At 34.3% G+C, this 19,400-nt stretch overlaps 1 protein-coding gene and 1 pseudogene across 1 annotated transcript in view; both read right to left on the bottom strand.

Moving 5' to 3' along the window:
- Positions 1-10,511, bottom strand: part of Hormad2 (HORMA domain containing 2) — a 62,249-nt gene extending 51,738 nt beyond the window's left edge. The window contains exons 1-5 of the mRNA XM_026408948.2: positions 10,497-10,511; positions 9,174-9,227; positions 7,347-7,488; positions 5,274-5,337; positions 4,738-4,774 (exon numbers count right to left, since the gene is read on the bottom strand). Coding sequence (XP_026264733.2) covers positions 4,738-4,774; positions 5,274-5,337; positions 7,347-7,488; positions 9,174-9,227; positions 10,497-10,511 — 312 coding nt within the window. The remainder of the gene's footprint in view (positions 1-4,737; positions 4,775-5,273; positions 5,338-7,346; positions 7,489-9,173; positions 9,228-10,496) is intronic.
- Positions 10,512-14,282: 3,771 nt separating this feature from the next.
- Positions 14,283-15,938, bottom strand: LOC113196845 (histone H1.0-like; annotated as a pseudogene).
- Positions 15,939-19,400: the final 3,462 nt, after the last annotated feature.

Below are 19,400 nucleotides of genomic sequence, written 5' to 3'. Positions count from 1 at the left end.
TATTGAGGAATGATATTGGCCAAGTTAATATTGTTGTTATATGTATGTATAACATACCATTATGTACAACTATAATGCACAATTAAAAATATGGAAAAGATAGTATTTCAGACATATTACAAATATTTAGGTAGAAAAAATTATTCAAAAAGTCAGATAAAGGAATACTAATTATTCATTCATTCAAGTAGTACCTATTACATACCCAAGACTGCTGGAAAGGAAGGGGATATAAAAAAAAAAAAAAGGTAACTACCCTATTCTCAAGAAGTTATATTTGAATTTGTGAGGCAATAAATGCATAAATGCATCAAGATATATGAAATAATTCCTTGTTTCTAAAAATTAAAGATACCCCAAGTATCTTAAAAAAAAAGTATCTCTTTTAAAACTAATCTCCTAGAATAAAAATCTAAGGCTGATGTCTATAAAACTCTTGCCTCTCTCTCTATATATACTACTATTAAGAGATTCTCTCTGATTAATAGAATAGAATATATAGCATAGATAAAAAAAAAAAAAAAAGCTTGATTATTTCTAAGCCTAGAATTCAAATGGGAAAATTTTAGGACTGTAATTTCATTGCAAATAACTAAAACTTTAGTGACACCCTGTGGTTATTTTGGTTGTTGCATATAATTGATTTTTAAGATCACTCCGTGAAACGGTATTAATCAATTAATAGTTCATTCATACATGTAAAATACATATGGCCCCTGATCTCAGGAAACCTGCAGATTAGCAGCATAGACCAATATTAAACCAAAAAACCCAGCATAGTAGCTACATCATTGCAATTGTATTAATGGCTATAAAAAAGCAGCATGAGATGGCTTGAGAATACTAAATAGAGGGATAATCTAGGCTGGGGAAGAGGGAATGTCATGGAAGCCTCCTGGAGAAGTAAATATTTAAGCATAGACTTAAAGGATAAATTGGAGTTAGGTAGATAATATGTATGGGGTCAAGGGAAGAATTTTCTAGACAAAAGAATATGTGCAAAATTCAGAGGAGCTTGGCATGTACTAGAATCTTTGTGTTGCTTGAACATGGAAATTAGAGCAATGCTTTGGGAAGGCAGATAGGGATCATACAGGTCTTGCAGGTCATGTGAAGGACTCTGACCTTTATTTTAAAAGCCCTGGATATTGTTTAGGTACAAGAATGACATGATCAGATTCAGGTTTCTGAAAGAATGTAATTGGGACGGGGATTTTCAATGGTGGGGAACTGAGAATGGGAGTAAAGAGATAAATATATCATCTTTTAAATAATAATTATTAAAAAATTTACATAATTATTTGAATAATTCAAGCATAGTATACATACAGCACAAGGAAAACAATGTAAAAATCACCCAAAATTCATAACTGTAAATAATCATCTACTAGCACATATTCTAAGAATCTCTAGATAATCCAACTTGACTTTACTTAAACTACTTTTAAAATCTTATTCCCTACAAGCACAAAATCACCTGAGAGAAGTTATAAAATATTAAAAACTGGAAAATAATGTAAATACTATTTATCTAAGAGCTTAAGTCAATTTCTAAAACATCAGTTATACACATAATCATTTAGTATAATAAATGCATCAAACTAGTTAAGATATTCTTGTACATTACATGTTATTTTAGTACATAGAATGTTAGATTTATTTTATTTAAGAAGTAACTCTCTAGTACACCGTGACGCCCCTGGAGAGGAGGAATCACATCAGAAATTTGGGGATGGGGCTTGGCAATCTGTGTTTTAACAAGCCCTCCAGGTGATTCAGATATGAACTAAAGTTTGAGAACCATTGTTTTCAATTATTAACTCATTGAATTCTCAGTTCTTAGATAACCCTAAAAGGTAGGTTCTATTATTATGCCCATTATATATGTAGTACTAAGAGGTAGGTTACTAGACCAAAGTCACACAGGTATTAAGTGATAAAACTGGGATTCACCTAAAACGGTTTGATTCTGAAATTCTAGCTCTTAAATATATTGTATGGCACCTTAATGATGAACACCCAGAAGATGTTGCTAAATGAGTAGATGAAGGAGAATAAAAGAATGTTGTTTAGTATGCCAGTGATGACCTCCTTTTTTCAACCTGTCCAAACACTCAGGGTATCAAAAGCTCAAAAGTCTTTCAAAATTTCTCCTTATGTCCTTATGGAGTACAATATTTCCTTTTCCATGCCTCATACTGCAGCTGATTAGTAGCTCTCCTTTGACATCTATCACTTTTTTTCTTTCCAATATTGGACTGAACTCAGGGATGCTCTGCTACTGAGCTACATTCCCAGCCCTTTTTAAATTTTGGGACAGGATCTTAATAAGTTGTTCAGGCTGGCCTCCCAAGTTGTGATCTTCCTATCTCAGTCTCCCAAGTAGCTGGGATTACAGGCATGTACCATCACACCCAACTTTGCACGCATCATTTTCTTTTTTCTTTTCTTTTAAAAAAATTTTTAGTTGTAGATGGACACAATATTTTTATTTATTTATTTTTATGTGGTGCTGAGGATTGAACCCAGTGCCTCACATGTTAGGCAAGCACTCTACCACCAAGCCACAACCCCAGTCCCAGCAAGCATCATTTTCTGAGTCTTATAGTTACTTATACTTGTTATTATAGGGGTGATAGTCAATTATATATATATATATATATATATATATATATATATATTAAATAAAAATATCAAACTGATATGAAAAAATCAATATTTGAAGTCCAATATGGCACAGGTGTTGACCAATCAGAAGGGGCGCTGACTTAGTCTAGAGCTGGACTTGTAGACACAACTTTTGGACAAGAGGTGTTAATCCTTAGTTGCTAGATTTGAGAAAAGTCTTGAGAGAAAAAAAAGGAAGTTGGTGAAGGTTCACCTGGGACCTCAGAAAAGCAGTGATTTATCATCAATACAGAAGTACAACCAACATTTTCTCATCAGGTAGAGCTGGGCCAGTATGTAACCATTGATCATTTGCCCTGCATATAAGTAGTGCTCATTTTCTACTGTTGTCTATGAACTTTTGCCCTCACCTGTTTTATATTTGTATCCCTAGGTCCCCAAGGCCAGAGTTGAATAAGTCGTAAATAATAATTTCAGTGAAGAGGGAAATATATGAATGTACTAAATAATCCAATGGAAGGCTCCTCCCACCCATGAAGGCTTAATCACATAAAATTTCTTAAAGAAATCAGAATTCTGGCTGGGGATGTGGCTCAAGTGGTAGCGTGCTTGCCTGGCATGCATGCGGCCCGGGTTTGATCCTCAGCACCACATACAAACAAATATGTCGTGTCCGCTGATAACTAAAAGATAAATATTAAAAAAAAGTCAGAATTGAGGAGTAAAAAGAAGACATAGATGGGAAGAAGGAGGGAAAGCTGTGGTAGAAATTTAATTTATATGCACCTTGTCTCTTCAACTAAGACCAGTGCCTCCATTTTTTCACACTTTTCATAGCTCTCTAGGGAAGCATGAAAGATCAGATGCACTTAAATTTGAGTTGTGTTTTTATTCTTTCTTATTTTTGTAAAATGGGCTTTGGCAGCACATTCTTTATTGTCCAGAACAATAGTAAAAACTAGTGATTGCTATGAAGTTTATATAAAGTTTTTATAACCCAGTGTTCCTTGGCACAGTTCCTTGCTCTGGGTATCATTGTGACATTGCTATATCATGACTGAAAATGATGGAAACAGTTTCATCAAAATATTATTCACAAAGATATATGATATATTTAATTATATTTAAATACCACATGACCCTTATGCCATGTTGAACTGCAACCTTAATTCATGCAAGTAACTGAATGGTAAGAGGAACAGTATTACCTATTTGCCTTGCAGCAACTCAGCAATTAAGCAGTTTCCTACTTCATATTCAATAGGGGTATATTTCACATAATATATGAAATTGTGGTAATTTTGGAGGGTTATTAAAACAAATATGAAAATCCTAGAAACAAAAACTTTATAGCTAAATTACTAATACCTGGAGAACTGGTTAAAATTAAATGACAGTTTTTTAAAAATACTTTTAAAATACATCTTTATAATTATTTTTAGTTTCTGGATTTTCTAAACAAATTTCTCTGGCTGATATTTTTAACTTTATTGAGAAATCTTATAAGTATAAATATTATATTTTTAAATCTTCAAATTTGAATCTAGGCTAAATAAAAGGAACTTATCAAATAATAAATACTTCCATGTTTTTTCTTTGAATGTTTGCATTTTTTATATAAAATACAATGTCTTCTATTCAGTTGCGTTTTTAAAAAAATTCTAGGTAAAACAGTAGTTAATTCAGAGAACAAGTTACATACATGAATTGAACACAGTTACCAAAATAACTAAGAATAAAAATCAATTATTCAAGTCATTTTTTTCCTTTCATATCTGCAAATGAATCACCACTATTTTGAATATGTTCAATGTGCTAACTATCAGATTCATGCCTCCTCTATCCCACATCCTGTGGATATCTTCCAGTGACTTCAGAGGAAATTTTGTGGTCAAAAAGATACGCATATGAAGAATAAAAAAATGAGGGTTTCACTTCTAACTGTCATAAAGGAGACATCAATGAGACTACAAAGACATAAAGTAAAAGGAAACTGGTTTGTGAATGCAAATGTAGGTACTGATACACTGTTAAACACAACAAAATAAAATATAAGATAAAAATCTAAACTTTTTAAAGACCCTGGTAAAAATTTTAAAACATTCTTACATATCTCTTCTCCAAAGCATCAAAACAACCTTGAATCCTGTCAAGAAATAAACGTTTGATGTCAATTTGGACCACATGAAAAAAAGTAAAAAATATTGCCAAGTACAGAAGTAGTTTACCCTTTTCCTGCTTTTAAATATATTGAATTGATAACCATTTAACTATTTAACCATGTTACCTTTCCCATTTAATTATTTTTAAATCTCCCAACATCTTTTAAATGCTTTTAGAACTTTAAGCAATTCTAAGGCAGTGGAACATCTTTTTTTTTTCTCTCATAATGTTTATTACACTGAGGTTCAAATGATAATAAACAAATCTTGATGGTTTCTTTATACAAGTTTATTTTCTTTTGAAAACAAATCAGTATCTTAAAATAATCTTAAAGTACTATTGAAGAATTGCTACAAATTTCTAGAAATTTTTTTTAAAGAAAGAAATGGTTTTAAGGAAATGATCATACTAAATCAAATCTTATGGGCAATTTCGGCTATTATAAAAATTTGTTCGACTTTTTTGAAATTTTGGTTACTTACCATTTGATAATATGCAGTGACCCAGGACATTTTTTGTCTTCTCGAAGAATTTTTAAACTGAGATCTATAAAAATAGAAACAGTCTATTTTCATCTGCTGAGTACAGTACTGAGAATGTCCATGCTAGGGTTTTTCCATTATTTCAGTTATATAACTTATTTAGTTTTATGGCCTATAAAACATTTTGAATCTCTAAATATCATTTTAAAAATAAATCCTATGTTGATAATTATATTAGTCCCAATTTGATGACAGTTTAGCAGTCTTTCATGTTTATAACACAGAACAACTGGATTGCAAAATTGATTTGTTACTTCTTTACTTCTTTTCAATTTTAAGTAATCATAGTATTGAGACTAACTCCATTGACTAATTTAAAACATACACCTCAATCTCATTTCTCTCCATCTCACTGAATGAAAAATGAAAAAAAATTTGCATAGATTTTTCTCAAGGTTCTTTTCTTCCCTAAATACTTGGGTTTCAGATGGAAATAATATTTGGTAATAAAGCCAAGTGTTTAGGGAAGAAAAGAAACATCATATTAAAAGTGTTTTGATTAAGATCAGTCAAAAGTCAATCACTGATTTGTTATAATTTTGTATGAGTCAATTACCTTTTCATATTGTTTTCCTACCCTAAAATAGACATCATCTCTTCTTCAAATGAAGGATATGAAAATCATTCCAGGTTGGCATAACATTTAAAGATTATTAGAAAGAAAATGACATAGGAGAATTGAGCATTTTAATAATGTGGGTTACTTTAAGTACAAATGGTGAAATGGAGACAAAACTGTCAAAGGAATGGTTTTAACCCCATGTCTAGGATAGTGACTGACATACAGTAAGTGCTTAATTACCTAAAACATGTCCTTCACAATTCCATATTATAAATACAAGGAGAAACTGTAATGAGATGCTATATAAACGTATTCACTACTACAGATTTATATACCATAATTTTTTAAAAAGTCATATAATACAAATTAAGTTATCATGATCACAATATCATGCTGATATTGTTTATAGTACACATGCATTTCATTGATGCTTATATAGAGAATTAAAAACTACTTAAAAATTTAATTGGAATGAGGCTAAGTTATGCCATTAAATATGAATGTGAGAGAGTTAAATTTAGATTTTGAAAAAATAACATCTTAACAAAGAAACTTGTGGCTCTATTAATTTTCCAAATGACAGTTCCCATTTTAATAACAAACCAAAGAGATCCAAAGTCCAAAATATTAGTGTCTTTAAAAAAAAAAGACACTAATATTTTGAAAAACTGAAGAATCCCAGGTAAATTTTTTTTTAATATGAAGGAAGGAAAGGAGCCAGAAATAGCTTATGATACAAGGCAATAAAGTGATATGTTTAAGGGCACAAGAAACAAAAGGAGTGAAATTGGCAATTGAGAAAAAGACAGAACTAGTAAGAATAGTAGTTTGTCTAAATATCCATAATATAGAAAGGCAATATGTCAATCAATGGAAAGGTAACTGATATGATACAGCAATTTGTATACGGGGTAAAAGCGGGAGTTCATAATCCACTTGAATCAAACCGTGTAATATGATGTATTAAGAACTATGTAATGTTATGAACGACCAATAAAAAAAAAATAAAAAAAAAATAAATAAATATCCATAATAATCAACAAATAGATTTGCCTTTTTTCCCCCCAGCATAGTTATATATGTTAATAGGGAGAAGAGTTTTTCACCTGATTCCTTTGAACTTCCTCAAAGAACAAATTCAAATAAGGTGAAGACTAAAGTGAATCTTTAGCATTCAGATTTTGTTCTGGCTATTATTTTACAGGGATAGCTTAGAAATACTACTACGCTTGTCCATACATATATATTTTTTTCACTTGTAACTTGTCAGAAGTTAATGTTTCTTTTAAGAAAAACCACTAAAATAGTGAAATTAAAATGGAAAATGGATTAGCAACTTAGTCTTGTAGACCCATGAGTTGCAATTAGTACATTGTGAGAAATGAATTTACTCTTGCTAAATAGAGAAAATGGCTATAACAACCAAAGCAACCATTTTAATTAATTTTTACCATCCAAATGGCGTTCTCCATAAGAACTCTCTGGGAACAGGCCCCTTAGGTATGTTATGCATGAGATAGAAGTAGCAAAAAGTTTCTTCACCATTATCAGTGACTCATGCTCATTAGTGATTTGGGATGGAAAAACTGTTTCCTAGAAAAAAATAAGGTGAAAAACATTAGTATTTTTAAATATATTCATCCCACCAACTATACTATTATCACAGCTAGGACAGAAAGATATTTTTTTTACTTCAAATTTGATACATTTAGAGGTAATAAATGGAAATATATTGCATTATATTATGTAGTCAGTGCTAGAGCACTGCCTAATGTGGGAGGTTCAATCCCCAACATCTCAAAAGGGGGAAAAAGGAGCTGGGGCTGTGGTCAGCAGAGGTGCACTTGCCTGGCACGTGTGAGGCACTGGGTTCGATTCTTGTTATTAGTAGGTTGCACATTTGTGTACTTTCTTACTCACTCCAATTTATTTGTAAATCCAGAACCAACAATTGTTCATTTTTGCAATCATTTACAGATATGCATAGGGCAGCAACAAATTTGTCATCTGAAGCTCACGTTTCCATGTTTACAGTATGATAGCTGAAATAAAGCCACTCTCATTCTTCTCAGTTCAGCTATCATACTGTAAACATGTGTACTTATTTTAGTCTATTTAGTGCCCAATTATTTAACTCTTTTGGGCTTCCTTTTATGATTTTGCTATTTAAAATGGCCCCAAGCATAAGGAAATGCTGATTGATTCCTAAGTTCCTGTGATATCCGTTAGAGAAAAAAAAAATGCATGTGTTAGATAACTTTCATTTAGGCATGAATAAGTGTGTGCATGTGTGTGTGTGTGTGTGTGTGTGTGTGTGTGTGTGTGTGTATTCACAGATAATTGTGCACATTTGTATAAGCAAGGAAAAAGGTGTAGAAAGAAGCAGGTGAAGTTCTTAACAGCATAACCTCAGAGGGTGATTTAAGGGTAGAAGGATAACAATAAGGGAGTATAGTAAAATGATTAAGAGGATGGACAGTACAGTCAAAGAGTCAGGTTTAGTCCTTATTCTGTTACTAACAAACTGTATGGTCTTGGTCACAGGTCAGAAAGTTTTTCTGTCAAAGGGCCACATAGTAAATATTTTAGGCTTTGCAGTTGATTTTGCCATTTTAGCATGTAGGAAGATATAGACACTCTTAACTGAATGGGAGTAGGTTATGTTCCAACAAAACTTTATTTACAATGTATGGTGGAAAGTTCCTGATATTTACTTCTCTGCAACCTATTTCTATCATCTGTAAAATATAGATAACAGTGACAACTACTTAAAAATATTTTTTAGTGATACATACTTTGTTGAATTGTTGCTGAGAGTAAATGAGTTAATGTTTATAAAGTACTTATAGTGCCTGGTTCAACAGTTTAATATTTTTCATGTATTGTTTCAATTGTTACAACAAGCATGTATTACTCTGATAATCTGTAAAATATTAAATAAAACCAAAATTAAAATAAAGAGAATACTTGAGCCAGGCGCAGTGGTACATGCCTGTAATCCCAGCAACTTAGGGAGACCCTGTCTCAAAATAAAATATGAAAAGGGCTGGGATGTGGCTCAGTGGTCAAGTGACCCTGGGTTCAATCCCCAATACTAGAGGGGGGGGGAGGAGTGGGGGGAGGGAAAACACCAGTAGCCTCATGGAATTTACAATCCTATCAAAAAGAAAAGACTTGGACATAAAAGAGAAGTTAGCATACCAGACAGCTGAGAATAAGTAGTAAATGAATGGAGAGACACTAGAGGCTCCAGGAAGAGAAGGTGAGCTATTGGTTACCTGAGGCTGGCCCTGAGTGAAGGCTTTGTAGGCAAAACGAGACCTAGTTGGGTCCTGAAAAAAAGGTAGGATTTGAACAAGTGGCAAGAAAGAGGAATACAATTAGTTCAGGCAAGGAAGCAAGAATGCTATGACACATCTGGGACACAGGTATCAGGTTGAAATCATGATGCTGAGAGTTCAAGCAGGGTATAATGGGAATAAAAAGGGAGAAGGACATAGAAACCAAGATGTAGCAAATCTAGAATGCCACATAAAAAAATTGTATTTAATCCTTAAAGAAACAGGAAATTCCTGAAACTTGGATAGGGAAGTTTTCTTCTATTATTAAATGCTTGAGTTAAAAAACATCTACAGCCCTAGGACCACCAGAAGTATCTTATATGTGTAGCAAAGTAGTAGTCCTCAAATCTGATGAAGTTCTTTAAAAATTTTTATTTTTTAAAAATTTTAGCTAGGCTCAGTGGTGCATGCCTGTAATTCCAGCAGCTTGGGAGGCTCAGGCAAGAGGATCGCGAGTTCAAAGCCAGCCTCAGCAAAAGTGAGGTGCTAAGCAACTCATTGAGACCTTGTCTCCAAATAAAATTCAAAATAGGGCTGAGGATGTAGCTCAGTGGTAAAATGTCCCTGAGTTCAATCCCTGGTACCCCACTTTCCAAAAAAAGATTTAAAAAATTTTACATATGATATATATATGATAGTTACATAGAGTATAATTTATTCTAATTAGGATCCCATTCTTGTGGTTGTGTATGATGTGGCGTTTCACTGGTCGTGTACTCATATATAACAGGAAAGTTATGTCTGATTCATTCTACTCTTTCCTGTTTCCATCCCCCACCCTTTCCTTCATTTCCCTTTGTGTAATCCAATGCTTCTATTCTTCCCTCCTCCCCCTCCTTATTATGTGTTAGCATTCACATATCAGAGGGAACATTTGGCCTTTGGTTTTCTAGGATTGGCTTATTTCACTTAGCATGATAGTAACTAGTTCCATCCACTTACCAGTAAATGCCACAATTTCATTCTTCTTTATGGCTGAGTAATATTCTACATTCTCTTTATCTATCCGTCTGTTGAAGGGCATCTAGGTTGGTTCAATAGCTTAGATACTGTGAATTGAGTTACTATAAACATTGATGTGGCTGTTATTATAATATGCTGATTTTAAGTCCTTTGGGTATATGCTGAGGATAACTGGGTCAATTGGTGGTTCCATTCCAAGTTTCCTGAGGAATCTTCATATTGTTTTCCATGGTGTTACAGCAATTTGCAGTCCCACTAGCAATTTCCTCGCCAACATTTACTGTTACTGTTACTTACTGTTACAATTATCATTCTTGATAATTGCCATTCTGACTGGGGTGAGATGGAATTTCAGTGTAGTTTTGATTTGCATTTCATTAATTGCTAGAGATGTTGAATATTTTTTTATATATTTGTTGACCATTCATATTTTTTCTTCTGAGAAGTGCCTATTCGATGCCTATTCTGTGAAGTGCCTATTCAGTGCCTATTTAGTGCCCATTCATTGATTGGGTTATTTGTTTTTGGGTGTTAAGTTTTTTGAGTTCTTTATATATCCAGGAGATTAATGCTCTGAGGTGCAGGTGGAAAAGATTTTCTCCCATTATGTAGGCTTTCTCTTTATACTCTTGCTTGTTTCCCTTGCTGCAAAGAAGCTTTTTAGTTGGATACCATTCCATTTATTGATACTTGATTTTACTTCTTGTGCTCTAGGAGTCTTACTGAGGAAGTCTGTTCCTAAGACAACATAATGGAGATGCAGGCCTATATTTTCTTTTGGTAGCCATAGGGTCTCTGGTTTAATGCTTACTTAGGTCCTTGATCTACTTTGAATTGAGTTTTGTGTAGGGTGAAAGATAGGAGATAAATTTCATTTACTGTATATGTGTTGAGAGCCACAGCCAATGTATATGGACTTCCAATTTTCTCAGCACCACTTATTGAAGAGGCTATCTTTTCTCCAATGTATGTTTTTGGTGCCTTATCTAGTATAAGATAACTGTATTTGTGTGGGTTTGTCTCTGTGTCTTCTGTTCTATTGGTCTTCGTGTCTATTTTTATGCAGATATTTTGCTGTTTTTGTTACTGTAGTTCTGTACTATAATTTAAAGTCTGGTATTGTGATGCTTCCTGCTTCACTTTTCTCACTAAAGATTAGTTTGACTATTCTGGGCCTCTTATTTTGCCAAATGTATTTCATGACTGCTTTTTCTAGTTCTGTGAAGAACATCATTGGAGTTTTAATAGGAATTGTATCAAATCTGTATGGTATTAATTCTGCCTATCCAAGAACATGGGAGGTCTTTGCATCTTCTAAGACCTTTTTCAATTTCTTTCTTCAGTGTTCTGCAGTTTGCATTGTAGAGATCTTTCACCTCTATTGTTAAATTAATTCCCACTATTTTTTTGAGGCTATTGTGAATGGGATAGTTTTCCTAATTTCTCTTTCAGCTGATTCATCACTGGTGTATAGAACACAATTGATTTATGGGTGTTATCTTGTTACTTTGCTGAATTTATTTATGAATTCTAAAAGCTTTTTGGTACAGTGTTTTTGGTCTTCTAAATATAGAATATCGTTGGCAAATTGGAGTAGTTTGAGGTCTTCTTTTCCTATTCATATCCTTTTAATTTTTTTTGCCTAATTGCTCTGGCTAGGGTTGATGAAGTTTTTTTTTTTAAATAAATGACAGTGGAATGCATTATGATTCTTATTACACACATATACCATAATTTTTCATATCTCTGGTTGTATATAAAGTATATTGACACCAATTTGTGTCTTCATATGTACTTTGGATAATGATGTCTATCACATTCCACCATCCTTGCTAACCACCCTTTCCCTCCCATCCCTCTGCCCTATCTAGATTTCATCAGTTCTTCCCATGTTCCCCTTCCCTACCCCATTATGAGTCAGCCTCCTTATATCAGAGAAAATATTCGGCATTTGTTTTTTTGGGATTGGCTAATTTCGCTTAGCATTATCTTCTTCAATGCCATCCATTTACCTGCAAATGCCATGATTTTATTCTCTTTTATTGCTGAGTAAAATTCCACTGTGTATATATGCCACATTTTTTTAAATTCATTCATCCATTGAGGGGCATCTAGGTTGGCTCCACAGTTTAGCTATTGTGAATTATGCTGCTATAATGTGGCTGTGTCCTTGTAGTATTCTGTTTTTAAGTCTTTTGGGTATAGATCAAGGAGAAGGACAGCTGAGTCAAATCGTGGTTCCATTCCCAGATGATGAAGTTATTTTTAAGACCAAGTCATACTTATAAGCTTCTATTACCAGCAAGCCTCAATATGATAAAATACAAATTTGGTTAGGTTCTGGGGATTCCAAAACTTGGTGATAGAATATACTTTAACTGTTACAATTGTAGTGAGACTACACTAACATAGATGAAATTATTTTTAATACTTATGTGGCCTTAATAATAAATAGGAATTTATCTTAAGATTAAGGTTGAGAAAATTAGTTGGGTAGATCTACCCTCAATCCTTTTTTAGGCCTTGCACAGCATTTTAAAACTGAAAGGATCTTTGAGTTAATCTAATAAAATGTACTCATGCCTCAGGTGCCAAAAAGAAACCTAGGAAATAAATTATTTGCCAGATCATAGTGCTAGCAAGTGATTGAGATCCTTTTACTATATAACACAATTCTACTGCTTAAGTTTTATAATTCTGTCACACAGAAGCAGAAACTACCCCTCAACAGGTCTTTAGATGAAAAAGAACTTCCCCAAAGCTTTTCTATATCCATAAAAATGATTTTAGAATGTACAAAAGACATTCTAGATATAATTATGATGCATAAGAATGCAAAGTTTTAAAATTATGATGATAGCAAATCTTTTCCTGGCACAAATAACACTTGTTTGAAAAAGGTGTGTGTGTAGGGGGGGAATGCAAGTGGGTGATTTTCCTATTTTATTAAAAATAAAAGGAAGACAACTGTACAGTTTTTTTTCTTTTTCTCCCAGCTCCCAGTGTGTAATGTTAAATATTAGCCCTAGCCAGGCATATATACATATACACAGACCTAGTCTCTAAAACTGCTTGGCAAATTCAAAATCAACTGCATTGTCTTACTGTCAACTTCCTGTCCTTCCCCTTCCCTGTCTATAACTATTTATAAAAGACTCAGAAGTAAAAAGAGGTCAGGAGGTTTTTAAGTGACTAGTGAGACCAGATAAAGCCATGTCTTATGCAATAGAGACAACCACCAAAAAGTCCTTCTAGGACACAATCCATCAATTATGTGGAAAAACCCAAAGTTTCAACAGTGCACACTGAAGCACTTGGCTGACTGATTCCTCTCACCTTCCCCAAAAGTTTCCACTTCCATTTAACAGGGGACTTTGTGAAGCCCAAAGACCCTCCAATGGATAGTTTCTAGCTGACTGGCAAAAGCTTTAGCTTCTCCCAACCATTACTTGGACCCCATCCCCTTCCTTAAGAAAACAGAGAGACCATAAGGGCAGATTAACAAAAGTGAGAAGGAAACTGGGCTTGGACCTGCCACTGCTCATCATTGGGAAGTCACTCCAGGGAGAGCTTTTTCTACTTCCCTTCTTTGCTGCTCGAAGCTGCCACCCCTTTCCTCCCCACCAAAGGTTCTGAAAGTCTCAAAAGGGGTGCCCAACTTAAAGAAAGACTTAAAGATACTCCTACAACCCCTGTAGTTCTGGGTTCCCACTCGTCTAGCCAGAACAAACTACCTTGCCTGTTCTGTCCTCTGCCATCTATCTTCATAGTGAACAAACTACTCAACAAAACACACATACCCACCTAAATCCCTAACCCTGTAATATTACTAGCAAATCAACAAAACAAAATATAAGTATATCCTCATCATTACACAGATGAGATTGGTTGTTGCTGTCCTTGTACAACTGGTTAAGGAAAAGGAAATTATTCTACAATTTCTGAGGAATCCAAATTCTGTCTCTAATAAAATCAGAATAGAATGGGGCAAAGGGTTATAGATGAGGACCGAGAGAGAAGAATGGAGAAAAGTATTTACAGAAAATAGAGAGGAAGGAGTGTCCATAAGAAAAACCTTCATTGTCACTTCTTGGCAGCCCTCTTGGCACTGGACTTGGCTTTGGGCTTCACTGGTTTGGCCTTCTTGGGTTTGGATGCTTTGATGGGCTTGGCTTTGATAACCTTGGGTTTTTTTTTTGGTTTTCTTGGGTGTGGTAGCCAGCTTCCTCTTGGCCTTCTTGACTGGGGGTGCTTTGGGCTTCTTGCTGGGGCTTCGAGGCAGCCTTCTTGGCATAGCCACCTTCTTGATTTCTTTCTTTTTTTTTTTTTCACTACCAGAACATCACATAAGTTTATTTCAGATGTAACAGCAATGTTAAAATTGACAAGTTTAATTCTTAACTGCACCAAGTAAACTTAGCCATTAAAGTAATTTTAAAGTTTTCCCTCCAAAAACTGAGGGAGCTTTTCTTTTCCACCACCACACACCAGTTTCCTAATAATCTCTTTTTGAAAGATTTTCAATTGATGAGTAAACTTTGAAGATATTTCAGAACTCCTTTCCTCAAATGAAAACTAATCTGGGCAAATTATACATTGCATAGATTTCTCTACAGATTCTTTTCTTTAGAACCTAAATGCAAATTCCATACAGTATAAATTTAACCTACTTGCCCCACTGTAAAAACTATCTGTCCTGAAAAATATGATGGATATATCCTGTGATCTTCCAGTTAACAGAATTACTATTTTACCTCAAAGATTTTTTTTATCATATATCAAAATAATCAACTCAACATGGGGTATTACTTTAGTCTTTACTGACTCATAGGCGTACAAACTAGTGCCCAACTTCTACTTCTTCCAAATCTTCTTCTTGTATAAGTGGATGGAATTATTTAACACAAGTTTGATGTAGGACAGTTAACTCTTTACAAACACTTAGAATTTAGGTTAAATCTTTTAACTAGTGTGGAAAAAGAAACTAAATGACAGAAGGCCTACAAACTCAATTCAAACTTTAATATTTTTCCCTCTTTAAATAACAAGTACTTAATTGTCGTGAGGCAGCTATTCGGTTTTTGATAACCACATATAGGGATACATTCATAGGACTGCTTAGAAAGTCCAGGTGAAATGGATATAGAAATAGAGGCAGTGTCATCTCAGAAAACTCAGTTATATATCAAAATCTATTTTGATATCTGGAAGTTTACAAAAAGGCTGAATTCTTCACACTAATTACACTTCCTATAACTCAAGCACTCTTTTCTTGTCAAGAGCAAGCTGAATCTTATCCACAAAGGTAAAGGTGCTTAATGCTAAACTTTTCTTCTAAGCCTACATTTGGATTGTTTAAGGAATTGATAATGAAGAAAACAGTGTGGTCTTTCTACATTGATTTCTTTTTTGACTTCTTTGGCATAGCCACCTTCTTGATTTCTTTTTTGATCTTTTTGAAGGCTACTGACTTCTTGGGCTTGCCACTCTTGGCCAAACAGAAGGACCCTGAGGCACCACCCTTTTGGTTTGATTGAGGACACTGGTGGTCACCAGATGCTTGATGGACAACTAGATCTGGGAGTTGGTGGTCTTACCCATCTTATAGAGACTCTTGTTATATTTCCAGATGGATTTTCCCAAGGAGCCAGTGCTGTTCTTCTCAGCCTGGATGGCAGCCATGATCATTTCTGAATACATAGGGTGGACTGTGGATTTCTTGGAGGCTTTCACCCACATGGGTTTGGCTGTAGGACATGGAGTTCTCAGTCATGGTGACCCACCTGGTCCTGCTGTTGAAGGCACCTTCCACAGGACTAGCCCTTGTGGAAGGCTGAATAAAGCCTGACTTGGGATCTGCTCTTGGTCCCCTGACCAGCAGGCCAATCCAGAGTCTGGCTATCGGGGATGAGGGTGAGGGATCACTGCTTCTTCTTGCCCAGCCAGCTCCTCATGGCTTGCTTGCACCCGTGTGCACTTGGGTCCGGCATCTGGCTCCAGCTGTGGCTTAGGCCTGGGTTTGGGTTTGGGTTTGGACTCCTGCTCCTCCTCTGCCTCCACTTCTGCTTCCCTTTTCTCAGCTCTGAACCTCAAGAATGCCTCTTGTTTGGTATACTACACAGAGAGTGGTAATGAATTACCATTTCATTCTTTTTGTCAAAGCATAGTACATACAGTTGTTAAAAGTTATATAATAACATCATTAATTTTGCATGAAACATGTATTGAGGTATGTGTTTGTGTGTAAAATTTTTGAAAAAAAAATGCTTTTTGTATCTATAGATCTTGATGAATTAAGGTTCTTTTAAGTAATTGGGTAGTAGCTGGCATAGCATACATGTATTAACTTATTGAAAACAATCCAAAATGTAGAGGCAATACTTGAATAACATTTATAAAACTGAATAATTTGAAACTATGAAGATACTTTACACTAAATGTGAAATTTAAAAGTAATAATAATAATAATTTGTAGTAATGAAGATCAATGGTTGGTAAAGACCCCTACAGTTTGTTACGATAGGGATTTTTTTCCCTCTGCTTAGCTGGTATAATACTTCAGGATTGTTATTGGTAGTTTTATAAATGCCTAATATATTATATATTTCATATCAATATATGAAATATATTTCTTCCACACTTAGGTAAATATGGGTACATCAACTTACCGTCTATAAATCTTATTATCCTAAACAGATCATAAACTTTTGGAAGATAAAATTTTAGTTTTGTCTGTTTGCTTTATTTTGGTGTTCTCTTAGAAAATAAAACACTATTACATACATTTTATAATATTGAATCTCAATGAATGATGTATTAATAAAGGTTTTAATCCAGCAAGGTTGCCTGGTCTTGGCATGTATTCTATTATGGTTTGGATCTAAAATGTTCCCCCAAGTCCCATATGCAAAGGACTTGGTTGCCAGCCTATGGTGCCATTTGGAGGTGGTGGAATCTTTAGGAGGGGGGCCTAGAAGGAAGAAATTAGGTCATTGGGTGAACGCCCTTAAAGGGAATATTGGGATCCTGGCCCTTTTTTCTCTTTTTCCTTGCTTCCCAGCCACTGAAATGAGCAGCTTTACTCTACCACGTGCTTCAAGCCATGATGTTCTGCCTTGCCAAAGGTCTTGAATCAATGGAGCCAACCAACCATGCACTGAAACCTCTGAAACCATGAGTCATAATAAATTCTTCCCTCTTTTTAAATTGGTTATCTCAAGTATTTTGTCACAGAAATGGTATACTGACCAATACACTCCCCTAGGCTCCTAATATCTGCATTTCTCTCAGTGCTTTACCCTCTAGTTCCTCTAATTACATCACCATGTGCAGCACAAATTTCCTAATTGCTTCAGGAGATGAATGTCTTAACAAAGAACCAGTCTCTTAAAATGTCTTTTAGTTCTGATTTCTTTTACTCTAGAAGACAGAAATATTTCAACATGAACAAGCACCCAGTCAATAACTTTGTAATCTATTTTAATTTCCCAAATATCCCAAATCCATTAGACAATTAAAATGTAGACATATTCTCCAAGAATATTATGTGACAATTATAAGTGGTAAAATTGTTTCAATAAAAAGCAAAGATTAACATCTTGATTCTGAAGTGACACAATAAATGGTCATTGATTTTCTTTTAACTTCCAACAAATACCTTAGATGCCTTGTGAATTCTGATGGAATGAGAGAGTTGAGCAGTAGCCATTTGTAAAAATGTTTCAGGATTCTTTCAATAATTAAAACCTGTTGAAAAAAATTAATTAGAGATCTTGTCTATCATAGTACTTTCTATTTTACTCTTTCAAAAGGTATAACTGAAAGATAAATGAAAAACTAAAATCAAGGACAGTTAAGTATAAACTATTTCTCAGATTGTTCAGTTAGAGAGAAGCTGACTAAGCTTAATTTTGAAAACATAAAGGAAGAATGAATACTACAATAGTGCTATCAGGCCTTATCCAACTATAAAATAAATTTGGATCCTTATTGAGAATTTTCCAAAGAATTACATAAGTTATAGTTGAATGTAATCTTTGGAAAATAAATTTCTAATTTTTTTCTTGGTTGTAGTTGGACATAATACCTTTATTTTATTTATTTATTTTTGTGTGGTTCTGAGGATAGAATCCAGCACCTTGCACGTGCTAGGTGAGTGCTCTACTGCTGAGCTACAACCCTAGCCCCAGCAAATAAGTTTAATAAACATTTTAATTTCCACTACCCATTTTCTATAAATTTAGCATAAAGTCACTGGATTAATTTTTTAAGCTACCCAATTAAAATCATATGATGATTTATTCATTCACAAACACATACTGAGGAGAAAAATAAGTTATAAACCACCTAGAGAGTCAATAAAATATTTTGCTCATCCTTGTTACTTCCCTTAGAGTTTAATACAGCTCTGTATATAGCAGGGGCTGAAAAACATTTCTTGAATTAACTTCAGATGTAATTTATCTGCAAATTCCAAATTCAAAAGCTAATGTGTATACTTCATATCCATTACAATGACTACTCAAAAAGATGGAAAAGAGTGTTAGTGAAAATGTAAAGAAATTAAAAACTGTATGCGTTGCTGGTGGGAATGTAAAATGGTCCATCCTTGTGAGAAACAGTATGGCAGTTCCTCAAAAATTTAAACAGAATAACCTTAATAACCAGCAATCCAATTTCTAGGAAGATAGCAAAAAAAAAAAAAAAAAGTTGAAAATGAAGGTTCAGATTCTTTTTTTTTTAAAGAGAGAGTGAGAGAGGAGAGAGAGAGAGAGAGAGAGAGAGAGAGAGAGAGAGAGAGAGAGAGAGAGAGAGAGAATTTTTAATATTTATTTTTTAGTTCTCGGCGGACACAACATCTTTGTTGGTATGTGGTGCTGAGGATCGAACCCGGGCCGCACGCATGCAAGGCGAGCGTGCTACCGCTTGAGCCACATCCCCAGCCCGGTTCAGATTCTTATAGACTAATGTTCATAGCAGCATTTCAAAATATTCAAAAGGTAAAAACAACACAAATGCCTATGAATCAATATTGGGAGCAGTGGCATGCACCAATAGTCCTAGCTATTGAAAAGGCTGAGGTAATGAGGTAGGAGGGCTATTTAAGCCCAGGAACACATAACAAGAACCTATTGCAAAGAAAGAAGGAAGAAAGGAAGGAAGGAAGAAAGGAAGGAAGGAAGGAAGGGAGGAAGAAAGGAA

This window comes from Urocitellus parryii, chromosome 3, assembly GCF_045843805.1.
Source record: "Urocitellus parryii isolate mUroPar1 chromosome 3, mUroPar1.hap1, whole genome shotgun sequence".
NCBI classification, from domain to species: Eukaryota; Metazoa; Chordata; class Mammalia; order Rodentia; family Sciuridae; genus Urocitellus; species Urocitellus parryii.
This window is presented reverse-complemented; position numbering and strand designations above follow the sequence as displayed.